Source organism: Myotis brandtii, unplaced genomic scaffold (genome assembly GCF_000412655.1).
Source record: "Myotis brandtii unplaced genomic scaffold, ASM41265v1 scaffold151, whole genome shotgun sequence".
In the NCBI taxonomy this organism is placed as follows: Eukaryota; Metazoa; Chordata; class Mammalia; order Chiroptera; family Vespertilionidae; genus Myotis; species Myotis brandtii.
The window spans coordinates 3,793,124-3,810,082 of record NW_005355461.1 but is presented as its reverse complement, the minus strand read 5'-3'; the positions used below and the strand labels follow the sequence as shown (position 1 = coordinate 3,810,082).

At 35.7% G+C, this 16,959-nt stretch overlaps 1 protein-coding gene across 1 annotated transcript in view; it reads left to right on the top strand.

Annotated features, from left to right (window-relative positions):
• Positions 1–16,959, top strand: part of PHIP (pleckstrin homology domain interacting protein) — a 176,059-nt gene that overhangs the window by 123,053 nt on the left and 36,047 nt on the right. The window contains exons 20-23 of the mRNA XM_014535815.1: positions 2,783–2,859; positions 5,459–5,690; positions 13,469–13,588; positions 16,053–16,160. Of these exons, the coding sequence (XP_014391301.1) occupies positions 2,783–2,859; positions 5,459–5,690; positions 13,469–13,588; positions 16,053–16,160 (537 nt within the window). The remainder of the gene's footprint in view (positions 1–2,782; positions 2,860–5,458; positions 5,691–13,468; positions 13,589–16,052; positions 16,161–16,959) is intronic.

The window sequence follows — 16,959 nt, the reverse complement described above, 5'->3', positions numbered from 1 at the left end:
GATCCACCCATCCACCCTGCTCTGTGCATGAGGGGGCGGCGCCCCAACTCCCCAATCGGCCCTACCCTGAGCGTGACTGATCGCAACGTCACAACCTCCCGATCCGCCCCAACTCCCCAATCGGCCCTGCTCTAAGCCTGACCAGTGGCTGCACTTAGGGATTGGGCCTGCCCTCTGCCACCCGGGAGCAGGCCTAAGCCAGCAGGTCGTTATCTCCCTAGGGGTCCCAGACTGCAAGAGGGCACAGGCCGGGCTGGGAGACACACCCCCCCCTCCCCCGCCCCCCGAGTGCACAAATTTTTGTGCACCGGGCCTCTAGTATATATTTAAAAGCCTAAGCGACCGTTCAAATGGTAGCTATGACGCGCACTGACCACCAGAGGGCAGACACTCAATGCATAGGCACGGAAACATGGAGCCGACTGAGGAATCTCAGGGAAGGGGGGAGGGTGGGAAGAGATTAACCAAAGATCCTATATGCATACTAGAGGCCAGGTGCACGGATTCATGCACCGGTGGGGTCCCTCAGCCTGGCCTGCCAGGATCGGGCCCAACCGACAGTCCGACATCTACTGAGGGTCCTGGATTGCAAGACGGTGCAGGGTGGATTCATGCACTGGGCTTCTAGTGAAACTCTAGTCTGGTAACTATAATTAATCAATAAGCGTTTAACAATTTTGCTTACTTTTTTTTATAAGTCAGGTAACATTTTCTTTTTAAAGAAATTATTTTAATTTATTTGAGAGAGAGAGAGAAAAAACCAGGGATTAAAACCATAACCTGGGTATGTGCCCTGAATGGGAATTGAACCCACTACTTTTTGGTGTAGGGACCACGCTCCAACCATCTAAGCCACATTGGCTAGTGCTTGGTTAGTTTTTAATCTCTATACCGGTGGGTTAGTTTTTTCAGTGTAATAAATATTTCCGTAAATGTCATTGTTCCTACTAAATATTTTTTCAGCAAGATAGTCAATTTGTAGGCACAAATTAATCTTATTCAGCACTTAGAACCATTTCTCTTCCCCACTCACCCTACCACTCCCTCCCCCACAGTTAGCTCAAAGACTCTATGATCTTAAATAATGATTACCAAACATTTTTGAAGCTGTGATGTGTTTTACGATGTTAGACATAATGGGAATTTTCTGAGTATATTTTATATGGGTAGGGCAATATTAACTCAAATTGAGAGTATTCTACCCATAATTTAAAAGTTAGTCTCTGGTGGCTTAGGTCTTAGTGTCGCCAGGTCAAAATGATATGTCTAATCTGGTAAAAAGACATATTCCCTAATTACATAAACTCGACACATGACAATTTAGATATGTATACAAAACATAAAATGTATGTCAGCAAATTATTTGCCTTATAAAATGTTTCTGTATTTTTTAAAGGTTTATAGTATGATTTTTAAATATTAAGTTTCTAGAAAATATTTTTTTGGTAATGTATTTATTTTTAAGTAAATGTATTGGTGTGACATTGGTCGACATGATAATATAGGTTTCAGGTGTGGGTTTCTATGTTACAAGATCTGTATATTGCACCATTTATCCACCACCCAAAGTCAAATCTCCCGTCACCATATATTAGGATCCCCTTCTCCCCCTATCTCCTTTCCTCTAGCAACCAACACACCGTTTCTGTTCACGAGTTGCAGTTATATCCACATATGAGTGAGATCATATGGTTCTTAGCTTTTTCTGACTGACTTATGTCACTTAGCATTATATTCTAGAAAATATTTTAAATATGATTCAGCTTACTAGAATCTTATGTATTTTCAGGTGCATTTGTTACATAAGAAAAATTTACTAATTCTTTATGTTCAAACTAATTTGTGCTTTACCGTCCTTTTAGAGCAATTAAATAAATTTCTAGAGGATTATATTAAGAACAGAATATCACCTTAGGCACAATCTATTATTAATGGGAAAAACTGCTGATTTTGGTTCAAATATTTTGTACTTTCATATAGTGGCTATTTTGTATTTAGCAATATATCTTCTTCCTCTTTAAAGAAGTAATATACTAAGGGTGGGAATAATCAGATCATTTGTTTAGATTTTTCAGTTATACTAAATAAAGATTAAAGAGAAACAACGTGCTTGGATAGTTTTTAATCCTCTACCATTGGGACAAAATAATACCAGACAGGAATAAGCCATTTTTATAATAATAATTATAATACATAAAAGTTTGTAATTTTAAGCTTCCAAAAGCATCTGTTTTTTTAAAAAGCTTAAATTTTAACAAAGGCCCAAGAGGTAAAAAATGATTTGCTTTGTCAACTATGGAATTTGATAACCAATCTTGAAGAGAAGTGATAAGTCTTCTAAAAACAACAAATACGGGATGGGGGGCAAAAGTGTAGGATTACAGTTGTGAGTACATGAAGCACCATTTATTCTTGTATTACTTACTAATATGTTTTACATATGAACCTACTTTTGCCGTATCATGTATGTTATTTACCCAAGAGATTGCTCTGAATCCAATATTAAAAATAAATATTGCATGCTTGGATACATTTAATAATTTGGATATATTTAATTATTAAATACATTGAATAATTTTTATATAAAAAAGGCCTGTATTTTTTCAACAAATATAAATCAGGTTTTTATTTAAATATTCTGCTTTGATTGGTAATATTAGATAATACTGATAATTTTCTATAAACATAAAACGTTATTTTATAAAATTAAATTTCTAGAGGATTATATTAAGAACAGAATATCACCATAGGCACAATAAAATATATATTCAATATCTCACAGGAAGGTGAAGTTGTTGCTGTTAGTGGTGGAACCTCTGAGGAAGAAGAGAGAGCATGGCACAGTGATGGCAGTTCTAGGTAATTTAATGAATTTTTATTTCTCCAAATGTAATTAATATAAACTCTTTAGAAAACTGAATATTCTTTTGTATCAGGCTCTTAGATTTCAAAGTTGCTCCTTTTTTAGAGTTATTTTGTAGTCATCCAAAATTTAGATTTTCTTTGTAACATGTTTTCTCTATTAGAAAAAAATTTGGTTATTGCAGCTAGATCTACAGAGATGCTTTATCTTTGTAGGTGATATTTTATTATTGAATGTTATTATTTTAACACTGAACCACAAATTAGTTTCATTACGGGTTTTGAGAAATATTTGAGCATTAAATTATGAAAGTAATGAGATCTTATAGAATTAACTATCTTATATAGTGGAATTTGTTGAATGCTGTTAATAATTTTTTTTCAGCAGTAAGAGTAAGTTTTTCTTTTTCCTGTTACCACCACCTCATTTGGTCATGTAAGTGAGGATTCTTTCAACTTCTTATGGTAGTAATTCACATTATTACAGGGCTGATATTCTTGGCTGACTTTGTAAGATCTTAGTAACAAGAAGGAGTGTAGCCTCTGGAGATGATAATTATGTTTAGCTCCTCACACTTATTCCTTAGCAGAAGTAGCATTTAATATACAATTGTCAGAGTAACCATGAGGATGGAGGCTCTAAGAATTCCTTATTTCATTGTTGGAATCAAGGGCTTTCCTATGTCCACAACAGAAATGATAGGCAAGCGCTCATGGTTATATCTGGTAGGTTCCTGCATTTGAAACAAGGCAGTGAAACAAATATTTTCTTGTGGGCAATTTTATAAAGAACATGGGCTTTCAGTTTTATAGTTAGGTCTATGCTGGCAGCAGAAGATTTTCCGTAAGAGCTGAGTGCTCCAGATAGTACCAACTGTCAGTATTTGGCAGGTGCCATTTGCAGGGACTGTGGCTGGAGCAAGTATAAATAAATGCTTATAAGTTGAGAACAGTCTATTCTTGTATAGATGTTTGCTCTACAAATGCATTCCCATGCATCTAGAATAGTGTCTGAAAATTTTTAAGTTCTCTAGAATCAATTTTAAAATGAAGTCTGAAATCATACTAGAAAGCCAGTTAATTATTTAAATTTTATCTGTGGTGATAATTCTTGGGGAGGTATAGGTAAATGCCTATAAAGGACATTGAGCCAAGGGGAGGAGAGGGGGTGGGAGTGGAATAAAATTTCAGAAAAATCTGCCATTTCAAGATTTACCAGGAATATTTTTAAAAGTGTGAGGTCATATATCACTAAATTTAGGCAAATAATTATTGAGTTTAACATAGTATAACTTAGATTTAAGGCGTTTATATTTGTAAAACTGTATAAAATCAAGTAATGTTCTCATATACTAAAATTGAAACAGAAGATAACATAACTGGATTTTTCATTTTGCAACAACATTAGTTAAGCATAACTTTTAAGTCTGTTAAAGGTAAACTGAAAAGAAATGGCAAACATGATTGGTAGTGATACATAAAATAATAGGGTAAGGGTTGAAGTTTTTTGAATCATGGCATGCTTCGAAGCATAAGATATATCTAAGATATATGTAAATGCTCAGTATAGTTTACAATCACAACCTTTTCACTGAACAAAAATACTTCTGATCTTGCCATGAGGGCATCAGTGTTCAACATAGGAAATCCCCCTGGCAAGAGGCTCTCACCTCTCAAAAACAGTAATCCCTGTGCCTACTCCTCCTCAGTGTTGATACTTCCTGTGCTATCCAGGGCTATCTTTCTACTGTTACTAGAATTGAGGAAGATGATTCTGCTGCTTGTTTTTGCATGCCCCACAGTATTTTGAACATATGAAGCACTAATAAATTAATTTGCCTAAAATCATAGAAGGCACTTAAATTCATTGTTTCAATTAAAGCTGTGGCCGTACCCTAGCCAGTTTGGCTCTGTGGATAGAGTGTTGGCCTGTGGACCAAAGGGTCCCAGGTTTGATTCTGGTCAAGGGCACATACCTAGGTTGCAGGCTCCTCCCCGGCCTGGGCTTGCACAGGAGGCAACCAATCGATGTGTTTCTCTCACATAAATGTGTGTCTCTGTCTTTCCCTCTGTCTTCTAGTCTCCTTAAAAATCAATGGAGCCCTGCCTGGTTTGGCTCAGTGGATAGAGCATCTGCCTGTGGACTGAAGGGTCCCAGGTTCGATTCCGGTCAAGGGCATGTACCTTGGTTGCAGGCATATCCCCAGTGGGGAGTGTGCAGAAGGCAGCTGATCAATGTTTCTCTCTCATCGATGTTTCTAACTCTCTATCCCTCTCCCTTCCTCTCTGTAAAAAAATCAATAAAATATATTTTAAAAAAATCAATGGAAAAATATCCTCAAGTGAGGATTAACAACAACAACAAAAAGCTGTGGGCTTATTTATCTTAATTGTTTCTTATATAAGTAAGTTAAGCCTATAGAATTTTAAGAAACTGTTTAGAAGATAATGAGTGAAAGTTAAGGAAATACATTAGTTCATTAATATATACTATTTTGTCATTTATCTTTATTATACTCTTTTTTTGCATTTTTATAAAACAGTCTTAATATGTATTTTGTCTGTGTGTGTTTTAAATAATTTTTTTCTTTTCTAGTGACTACTCCAGTGATTATTCTGACTGGACAGCAGATGCAGGAATTAATTTGCAGCCACCAAAGAAAATTCCTAAGCATAAAACCAAGAAAGCAGAAAGCAGTTCAGATGAAGAAGAAGAATCTGAAAAACAGAAACAAAAGCAGATTAAAAAGGAAAGGAAAAAAATACATGAAGAAAAAGATGGACCAATATCACCAAAGAAAAAGAATCCCAAAGAAAGAAAACAAAAGGTTAATTTATATATAAACTAATGTTTTCTATGAAAACAAAGCACACATTTTAAAAGTGCAGTTTATGAACATTAACATTGTTGAGCTGTACCAGCAAGCAGTAATAGAAAAAATTTAGAAGTATACAGTAGTAAAACAGAGTACAGCAGGTCCTTGAATAAGGTTTCAATTAATACCCATTTGATGTAATGGTATGAGATGCTATAGGAACTTAACTCTTGTTTATATTAATTAGCCTCTTATAAATTGGTTTTATTATATGTCATTTCGACTTTGTATGTCAGAGATCCTATTAACAACAGTGAGTATTTAACTATATATCAAAATATATTTAGTTTATTCAGGTTTATATATTTACCTTATGAGAATGTTTTCTTGTAGAATTAATTACTTTCTAAATATTGAACATTTAGTCTATAACAAGAGCAGATTTTTCTTGATAATCCCATGGGATTTGTTTATGTATGTTTTTAAAAATCTACAGTTTATTAGTCCTTTAATTGCCATTACCTTTTAACCACCCTTATTTTTATTTCTGAAAATAAACAGAAAACATAGGGAGAGCATCACCTGGAATAAGAATGGCAAAATTTGGCCTGCGGGGATCTGCCCAAATCTGGCAGTCCAACATCCCCCAAGGGGTTTCGGATTGCGAGAGGTCACAGGCCAGGCTGAGGTACCCCACTGGTGTGGGCCTCTAATCCTATCTAATAAAGAGGGAGTAAGTTAAGCCTATAGAATTTTAAGAAACTGTTTAGAAGATAATGAGTGAAAGTTAAGGAAATACATTAGTTCATTAATATATACTATTTTGTCATTTATCTTTATTATACTCTTTTTTTGCATTTTTATAAAACAGTCTTAATATGTATTTTGTCTGTGTGTGTTTTAAATAATTTTTTTCTTTTCTAGTGACTACTCCAGTGATTATTCTGACTGGACAGCAGATGCAGGAATTAATTTGCAGCCACCAAAGAAAATTCCTAAGCATAAAACCAAGAAAGCAGAAAGCAGTTCAGATGAAGAAGAAGAATCTGAAAAACAGAAACAAAAGCAGATTAAAAAGGAAAGGAAAAAAATACATGAAGAAAAAGATGGACCAATATCACCAAAGAAAAAGAATCCCAAAGAAAGAAAACAAAAGGTTAATTTATATATAAACTAATGTTTTCTATGAAAACAAAGCACACATTTTAAAAGTGCAGTTTATGAACATTAACATTGTTGAGCTGTACCAGCAAGCAGTAATAGAAAAAATTTAGAAGTATACAGTAGTAAAACAGAGTACAGCAGGTCCTTGAATAAGGTTTCAATTAATACCCATTTGATGTAATGGTATGAGATGCTATAGGAACTTAACTCTTGTTTATATTAATTAGCCTCTTATAAATTGGTTTTATTATATGTCATTTCGACTTTGTATGTCAGAGATCCTATTAACAACAGTGAGTATTTAACTATATATCAAAATATATTTAGTTTATTCAGGTTTATATATTTACCTTATGAGAATGTTTTCTTGTAGAATTAATTACTTTCTAAATATTGAACATTTAGTCTATAACAAGAGCAGATTTTTCTTGATAATCCCATGGGATTTGTTTATGTATGTTTTTAAAAATCTACAGTTTATTAGTCCTTTAATTGCCATTACCTTTTAACCACCCTTATTTTTATTTCTGAAAATAAACAGAAAACATAGGGAGAGCATCACCTGGAATAAGAATGGCAAAATTTGGCCTGCGGGGATCTGCCCAAATCTGGCAGTCCAACATCCCCCAAGGGGTTTCGGATTGCGAGAGGTCACAGGCCAGGCTGAGGTACCCCACTGGTGTGGGCCTCTAATCCTATCTAATAAAGAGGGAGTATGCTAATTGACCCTCGTGCCATCGCAAAGATGGCGGTATGCACAGCCAATAAGGAATGAATATGCTAATTGACTGTCACACCCTCAAAGATGGCGACAGCCACAAGATGGCAGCGCCCAGTCCCCTCAGCCCCGCTGGGCCAGCAGGCGTGTGGCAAGGCCGGGCCCACCTCCAGGCAGGGCTGACCCCGAGGCACAGGCAAGCCTTGGATGGCGGCTGCCCAGCTGCCCAGGGCTGCCTGAGGCTCAGGTAACCAGGGCCAGCCAAGGCTTACGCTGCCACCAGTAGCAGCAGCAGAAGTGTGATGGGGGCGTCGCCTTCCCCTGATCGCCTGTGAGGGTTCCCTGACTGTGAGAGGGGGCAGGCTGGGCTGACAGACCACACCCCCCTCCAGTGCATGAATTTTCATGCATCGGGCCTCTAGTATAAATACAAAGGCTGTAACAAGCCTTTACTAATTTATATAGTATGTGAGCCATAATCACATGGTCCTTAGGCTGTCATTTGTAGAATTAAATACTAGAGTCTTTTAGGGTCTTTATCCCCAAAGACCTTTGAAAGTTTTAAATAATACTTTAAATTTATCTTAAGTGTATATTTTATACTAGAGGCCCGGTGTATGAAATTCATGCACTTGGTGGCGGGGGGGTGGTCCTCAGCCCAGCCTGCACCCTCTCACAGTCCGTGGGCCCTCGGGGGATGTCTGACTAACAGCTTAGGCCCGCTCTCCGTGGCAGTCAGACATCCTTAGCGCTGCCCTGGAGGCAGGAAAGGCTCCCTCCACCGCCACTGAGCTCGCCAGCCATGATTTGGCTTCTGGCTAAGCGGCACTCCCCCTGTGGGCCATACAGTGACCACCAGGGGGCAGCTCCTGCATTGAGCATCTGCCCCCTGGTGGTAAGTGTGTGTCATAGCGACTGATCGTTTTGCTGTTAGGTTGATTTGCATATTAGCCTTTTATTATGTAGGATGTCTCCATTGAGCTCTTGTTTGTTTCAGCTTTATAGTTATGAATTACTTTAATTTGGATTCCACTGCCTGCTATTCTTCTTGTCACCTCCTTTTCTTTTATCTGGGGAAGATTTACCAAAGAGAATACCATGCTTTTGCTCAGTTTTCTTCTTCTCTCTTTTCAGTGATGATAAATGTATATGGACCCATTATTTTATGTGGTAGATTGGTTAAAGAAACCTTATTTAGCCATGTATCTCACTAAAAAGGTTAACACTTTTTTCTTTTTCTAAGCTCAAGACAATTCTGATGCACCTTTGAGTTTTGCACTGTGAGAACATAATTCTTTTGCACCTTGTGGTCTCCTTTGATTGATAATCATCTACAAACTAATACCTTAGGCTTCTTCATGCAATGCTGCATTTTTATTCGCGATTACTGTTTGGTATATTTTAATTTCACTGTTTTGCTTATACCAGTAGTATTGTAACAGGATCTATCTGCCACTAAATTTATGTGGGACAGATTTAAAATATAGTAAGATTACGCCCTAGCCGATTTGGCTCAGTGGATAGAGCATCAGCCTGCGGACTGAAGGGTCCCAGGTTCGATTCCGTCAAGGGCACATGCCCAAGTTGCAGGCTCGATCCCCAGTGTGGGGGCATGCAGGATGCAGCCGATCAGTGATTCTCTATCATCATTGATGTTTCTATCTCTCTCTCCCTCTCCCTTCCTCTCTGAAGTCAATAAAAATATATTTTAAAAAAATAAAATATAGTAAGTCTAGAATATTGTAGGCCATTTCCTTTCATTTGGATTTTGTTCACATGGTTTGGTGCTAGCCTACTAGTAGATCCAGCAGTGGGTAGAATTGTCCTTATTCCTTAGTCTTCCTGTTATCTCAACTAATATTTCCTTTTTTATCCATAGAGTTGTAGAGCTGGAAAATAAGAGATCATTAAGCAATTGATATTATTGCTTCTATTAAAATATTTTCCATGTGACTAATTCTGTTTCAGTTAATTAAGCAAGAAAATCAGTAAGGTAGATATAGAAAATGCTTATAAGAAAGTAGGATTCTCCAAAGATGAACTAAAGAAATCTCAGATGGTATCTGACATATATCCCTTATGGTTTTAGGTTCTCTGGAAACCAGATCAATAAATTTTTATTGTGTGCTTATTATTTATAAAGCAATACAGTGGATAAAAAGATATGCAAGACATAGTTAATATTTATGCTAAAAATAATGTGTGACTAACAAGTTGCTTGAATGCCCTAAGGTAAAAATAGAAGAAATAATCATACGTTTAGTTGCCAGATAATGTTTAAAAATAATAGATCAGAAACCAAATGGAGACATCTTATTTTAGAGTTTTAGATAAGGCTTTCAGAAGAAATAAGATTTGAGGTGGGCCTAGAAGAATTTCTATGGATAGAAAATAAATTAATTACCCATATTTCCAAAATTTAAAAGAAATCTTATCATTAGGCTAGAAATTTTGAGGAATATTCAGTGCATCTTATTCCCTAAGTGGTTTTAAATACCAAGTGACAGAAATCTACTTTAACCAAAAATTATAGGTGTTCTAAGAATTATTGGTGAACAAGATTTATTCTCAAAATGATTCTTGGCTATGCAAGAGTCTTACAGTTATAAATATAGTTATTCCTGTTTAATGTCCAAATAAATCTGGCTTTAGGTAAGAGTGATTAACTATCACAATAAACATAGAATTTTCCTTATGGGAAGAAATACTTGTCTAGTTTAATTGACAGTCCTTACTGAGGCTGGGTTTAACAATTTTTAGATTTTTTTTTGTACGTGTTTTTCTCTTTATTAAGTCAAAGGACACCTTTTTAAAAATATACTTTAACTTAAAACCTCAATATATAAAACTGATAAAATTTGTGGATCTTTTTATTTTATTTATTTATTTTTTTAAATTAAATCTTTATTGTTCAGGTTACATTTGTTCCTCTTTTTTTCCCCCCCATAACTCCCCTCCTCCCAGTTCCCGCCCCACCCTCCGCCCTCACTCCCCACCCACTGTCCTCATCCATAGGTGCACGATTTTTGTCCAGTTTCTTCCCGCATCTCCCATTCCCCTTTCCCCCCCAAGAATAGTCAGTCCATTCCCTTTCTATGTCCCTGATTCATTATAATCACCAGTTCATTCTGTACATCAGATTATTTATTCACTTGATTCTTAGATTCACTTGTTGATAGATGCATGTTTGTTGTTCACAATTTGTATCTTTACCTTTTTCTTCTTCCTCCTCTTAAAGGATACCTTTCAGCATTTCATATAATACTGGTTTGGTGGTGATGAACTCCTTTAGCTTTTCCTTATCTGTGAAGCTCTTTATCTGACCTTCAATTCTGAATGATAGCTTTGCTGGATAAAGTAATCTTGGTTGTAGGTTCTTGGTATTCAGCACTTTGAATATTTCTTGCCATTCCCTTCTGGCCTGCAAAGTTTCTGTTGAGAAATCAGCTGACAGTCGTATGGGTATTCCCTTGTAGGTAACTGACTATCTTTCTCTTGCTGCTTTTAAGATTCTCTCTTTGTCTTTTGCTCTTGGCATTTTAATTATGATGTGTCTTGGTGTGGTCCTCTTTGGATTCCTTTTGTTTGGGGTTCTCTGCGCTTCTTGGACCTGTAAGTCCATTTCTTTCACCAGGTGGGGGAAGTTTTCTGCCATTATTTCTTCAAATAGGTTTTCAATATCTTGCTGTCTCTCATCTTCTGGCACCCCAATTATTCTGATGTTTGTACGCTTGAAGCTGTCCCAGAGGCTCCTTACACTATCTTCATATTTTCGGATTCTTTTTTCATTTTGCTTTTCCGGTTGGGTGTTTTTTGCTTCTTCGCATTTCAAATCTTTGACTTGATTCTTGCGCTCCTCTGGTCTGCTATTGGGTGTCTGTATAATATTCTTTATTTCAGTCCGTGTATGCTTAATTTCTAGTTGGTTCTTTATCATAGCATCGAGGGTCTCATTAGTTTTCGTGACTCTCTCCTCAAGTTTATTGACAGCTTCTAGCACATTTTTGCAAGCCCTCAAAATTGCTTTTTAGCTCTATATCCTCCAATTCTGTCATGTTTTTTTGTCTCCGCATTTTTTATACTTTCTTGGTGCACCCCCTAGTGGTCTTTGTGCGCAGTCTTGTTCTAGTTAAGCCTTGATTGTTGTAGTTAAAACTAGAGGGATTTCAAAATTTGTGGATCTAACTCTGATGCAGTACATAGTAACAGTGGCTACTCAGAAACCCTGTGGATAAAATTACTGTTCAGGTGTCATCTGACTTAACATAACATTGCAAATCTTAGACATACAAAACTTATTGTCAAGTGATCCTCTGTAGCCTGTTGTACTCTGGTCCTCCTCATCTCATTCCAAAACCTTGAAGTTATCCATTGTAATTATTGTGGTTCTTTCTTTTAAATAAGTTCAGCACCTAATTGTTTTCACCATTTCTGCTGTCACTCTCACTTGATTTATTGCAGTAGCCTTCCATCATTCTTTCTACTTCTTCCCTTTCCCCCTTAGAGTCTATTCTGTGAAGCAAGTATTGACAAACTTTTTCTGTAGAGTTCCAGCTATTCTGCCATTGTAGCCTGAAAACAGCCATAGACAATACATAAATGAATAAATATGGCTGTGTTCTAATAAAATTTGATTTATAGATAGCAGACTGGGCTTGGACTGTGGGCCATAATTTCAAAATCCCTGCTCTGATGTATCCAGAGTGATCCTTTAAAAATGCAAGTCAGATCCTATCACTCTTCTGACTAAAATTCTCCAGTAGACCCATGTCACATGCAGTAAAAGCTCATCTTTTTTTCCTTCCTTACTCTCCAGGAAGATGTGATTAATGAAGAGGAAAATGGATATTGAATAGTAGCTCTTACAGTACCTGTTGCACATAGTGTTCTGTGATACCCCATTATGACATTGCTTCTTATAGTGAACTTGCATTAACTCAGTAATAACTGTTTTCTTTTTTAAAAAACACAAGAGGATAAAATTTAGAATATTATGTATATAAACACAGAACCAAACAGTTTTAATCAATTGCATGAAGTTTCTCTGCTTATAAATACTAGGTTTCAAAGTCCATTTTTTCTAAGTCTAATGTAACAACATTCAGACCATGATGGCCACTTGTGGGTGAGCAGCAAAGTTTAAAAGGCCTAGTTTTATATTTATCACATATTTTATATTAAACGTATTTTCTAAGTGATCCTTTCTAACCTGTTGTACTCTAGTCCTCATCACTTAGAAAATTAGTTTTCTCAGAGGCCTACTTTTATATTTTTCCACAAAAATTAAAAAGTAGAGTAATCGGCTTAACAGCATTTTGTTTGGGAAAAATCCAAAGAAATTTTTTGTTGTTGTTGCTAGAAGCTAATTGTGAGCCAAGAGTGAGAAATGCTATTTTAAAAAGGGAAGAGGAGTATTCTTGGGCTATAGAGAAGTATAATGCCCAGCCATGGAAACAATTAGACTTCTGTGTTTTACATGAGTTAGCCCATATGAGAATATCTTAGTTGTTATGAACACATTGTGACTAGGATTTAAAAAACAAACCATCAAATATGCTTTGCTTTGCTACATGGAAAGTTTATAAAACTGATGGAACTTTGAGAGAAAGGGAGACTACACAGAGCTTATACTTTGATGTTTATGGGAATATCTTGTCACTTAGTTTTGTTGTGAATGTTGTCTGTAGGTTTTGGATTATCTAGTTTTTAGTGTTGTTTTTTCGTATGTATGCGCAGTGATTTGGCCACTACTGCCATCTTTCCAGAATAGCTTTTTAATACCTAAAGAATATATATTGTTGTACAATGATTTCCTTTATTTGTTTAAATACCTTTATAGTTATTTTAAAACACAGATTATAAATGAATGCTTTTACGATAATACTGCTTTAAATGTTCTAAACCTTAGAGATTGGCGGTAGGAGAACTAACGGAAAATGGATTGACATTAGAAGAATGGTTGCCTTCAACATGGATTACAGATACTCTTCCCCGAAGATGTCCATTTGTACCACAGATGGGGGATGAGGTACATTTAAACTTTTAAAAACATCCTTTATTTGTTTTTTCAAGTTACTTTAAACATTGTTATAACTCTAGAAACAGAACTCTGGAAGATTGCAGTTCTTTCTTAAAGTATCGCATTCTAGGTGTTTGTATGGTTGGAAAAAGTGAAGTCAGGAGAGAAGTGCTAATGATCATCTTTTTTGAGATTTCTATAAATATTGTAAATCAAAATAATTTTCAAACTGGAAATTTTGATGACATTTTAAAAACTATCATTTATTTTTAATAATAGAGTTTTGTTGCCAGTTTCCTTTTTAAAATTAAAATACATTAATTTTTCATTTTAGACCAGTATTTTCTTTTAATTTCATTCATAAGTTTTATGTAAATGCTTACAATGTTCATAATTTGTCTCTTAGATCTTTAAAAAGTTCTATTATTTTAGAATAAGAAATATTTCATTTTTAAGAAAATGTGATTGGCCATCATTTGATTTTACCCTTTGGACTATGAAATGAAAAATGTATGATCTTATATCAAAGTTTCTCATTCCGGGATTCGTGTCTCCTTGCATAATGTTAAGAGATAGGATTATCTGGTGTCCAGTAGATGAACAGTAAGAAGTCAGGAATTAAAATGGCTTCTTTAGCAAAGCATACTAATTAGCTATAGAAAGTGGCAAGTGGCAGTTGATAGTAAAAGAAGGAAATCAAAAACTTTATATTGCAAGAATAACTCTAATGAACAGTCTAAAATAATTCATGTAGAGATCCTATTTGTCAAAGAAGTTTTGAAGAGTACAGAACATTATCACATTGTTATAATTTAGTACAATGATAGATCCTAACAGATCCTGCCACATCAAGAAAATGCTTGATTATATTATATTTAACATACTGTTTCAAGATGGTCAGAAAGTTCGTAATTGTTTGTTGAATAATTTCCTATCAAAATGTCCAAGTTGTCTTTTTAGTTGTTGGTGCTTAAATAGGTAATTTTTCATTATTCAGCACCATTCATTCCTTCATATTAGATTTTAGACAACTGAATAATGATATGAATGGATAGAATGAAAGTATGTAGAATAATGAATGTTTGAAAATATTACTAAGAACTTAATAACATTTTTTAAAATTTTAATAGCTGTGTTTTTTTTTAACAAGCTCTATTATTTTTTATTAGTGGGAAGAATTTTTGGTATCCAATTACTGTGTTCAAGTATCAGTTCTATAGGATAGTAGTCAGGAGTTACTTAAATTTGACCTTTATAGCATAAGGATAAATGGATGTCTTCCTGGTTTTAAAGGATAAAATATATGTGACAATACATTTTTCACTTTCAAGTTCTGCATATGTATAAACGACTGCTGCAAAAGTAAGGGAACAATAAACCTAATCATGATCCTTAGTCATAGCTTTTTTATGCAACAAGATTAACTTATTTTGAATAAAAAAATAGGTGAAACAAAAAAACACTAAAAAATGACTACTCTTCTTAGTCTATAACAAAATTAATGTTATTTTGAACACTTCAGTTATGATTGACATTATAAAACACATGGCACAGAGGTTACACAACACATTAAGGATTTCTGCTGCAGACTCAGCTGCTTAAGAGCCAGGTGAATCACAGCACATGACACAGCAACCGAATGAGCCCCATCCTCGGACTACTTGAAAATATTATTGAACTATATACAATAAATTGTGTTCATTTATTATCATTATTATTATTAAGTAGAGGCTCAGTGCATGGATTTGTGCACCGTTTGGGTTCCTTGGCCTGGCCTGCGGGGATCAGGCTGAAACCAGCTCTCCAACATCCCCTGAGGGGTCCCGAATTGCGAGAAGACGGTTCTCGGGTGACACACCTCCTCTGGTTCCGGGTGTGTCACCCAAGAACTGTAGCTGCCAAGTCACTGCAGCTCAGCAGTTCCTGCTTTGAGCGTCTTCCCCCTTGTGGTCATAACTACTGGTCTAACAGTTGGATAGTCACTTAGGCTTTTATATATATAGTCTAGAGGCCCGGTGCATGAAATTCATGCACAGGTAGGTAGGGTCCCTAGGCCTGGCTGGTGATAAAGGCTGATGAGGTTCCCTGCCTCCTCCTTACCTCGCTGTCTGCACGCCACCATTGCACAGTTCCCCGCTTCTTCCTTCCCTCGCTACCCACGCATCGCTACCATGTGGTTCCTGCCGCCGCCTCCTTCCCTCGCTCCCTCAGTGCCCACCATGTTCTGCACTGCTCCCTTGTCAGCGCATGTCATAGCAAGCGATTGAACTCACAGTCGAGCTCTCAAGAGACATTTTGTGTATGTCTTCTTTAATATATATAGGTATTTAGTTCAAAAAAAGAAACAAAAACTTGAGGAAAAGAAGGGGGAAAATAAAATATTAGAATAACTTTAAAGGACATTAAATTCTTGCATATTGTGTTAAAGGAAACACATTCAAGTTTTAAAATTGTGACTTTATTTACTTCTCAGGTTTATTATTTCCGACAAGGACATGAAGCATATGTTGAAATGGCCCGGAAAAATAAAATTTATAGTATAAATCCCAAAAAACAACCATGGCATAAAATGGAACTACGGGTATGATATTTATTACTATTTAATAGCCCCAAATTATGTATTTATGGAATATGGAGAAAATTGTATTGTTAATAGTTTTACTATAAGAAACTGTATCATGAAGATACCTTTCTTAACTGAAGCAATCTGGGGAGTAGAGGGTGTTTAACATTCTAAGAAACACAAGATTGACTAAATTTGTATACTCTGATAGTTTATAAACTACGTACAAAATATAATTATAGTGAAAATTAGACAACACTAATGTCTAAGGTAAAAATTCATGTTTGTAAATTTGTTAAGTATTTCTAGATTTATCAGCAGTACTTCAGAATTACTAGTTCTAAACCTCTAAGTGTTGGAAAACTCTTATTTCATTCAAAGGTTTCGTTCTAGTTTTTCTTTACTGTTTAAAATTTAAATATAATTTGCATACTATATAGTACACAGATCTTAGGTACAGTAAGTCCTTGGGTTATGTTGGAGATCCATTCCTACGGCGCGACGTAACGCAATTTTTGCTGTAAGTCAGAACCCACCTACATAAGCTCGTATGTCACTCACATGGAGCACATACACAGCAGTAATGAAGTGAAACAGTAAAAAAAATTTAAAAGAAAGATAATTCCTGACGTATACTTGTGGTAAATAAATAATAAAAAACATAAAGCACATAGGTTCATACGTCGAAATGACGGAACTTTTTTTTTATATAAATAAATGGGAGATGGCGACGTAACCACAAAATGATGTACGTCGAGTCCGATGTAACCTGAGGACTGTCTGTATGTACCTCAATGAATTTATTTATATATATATA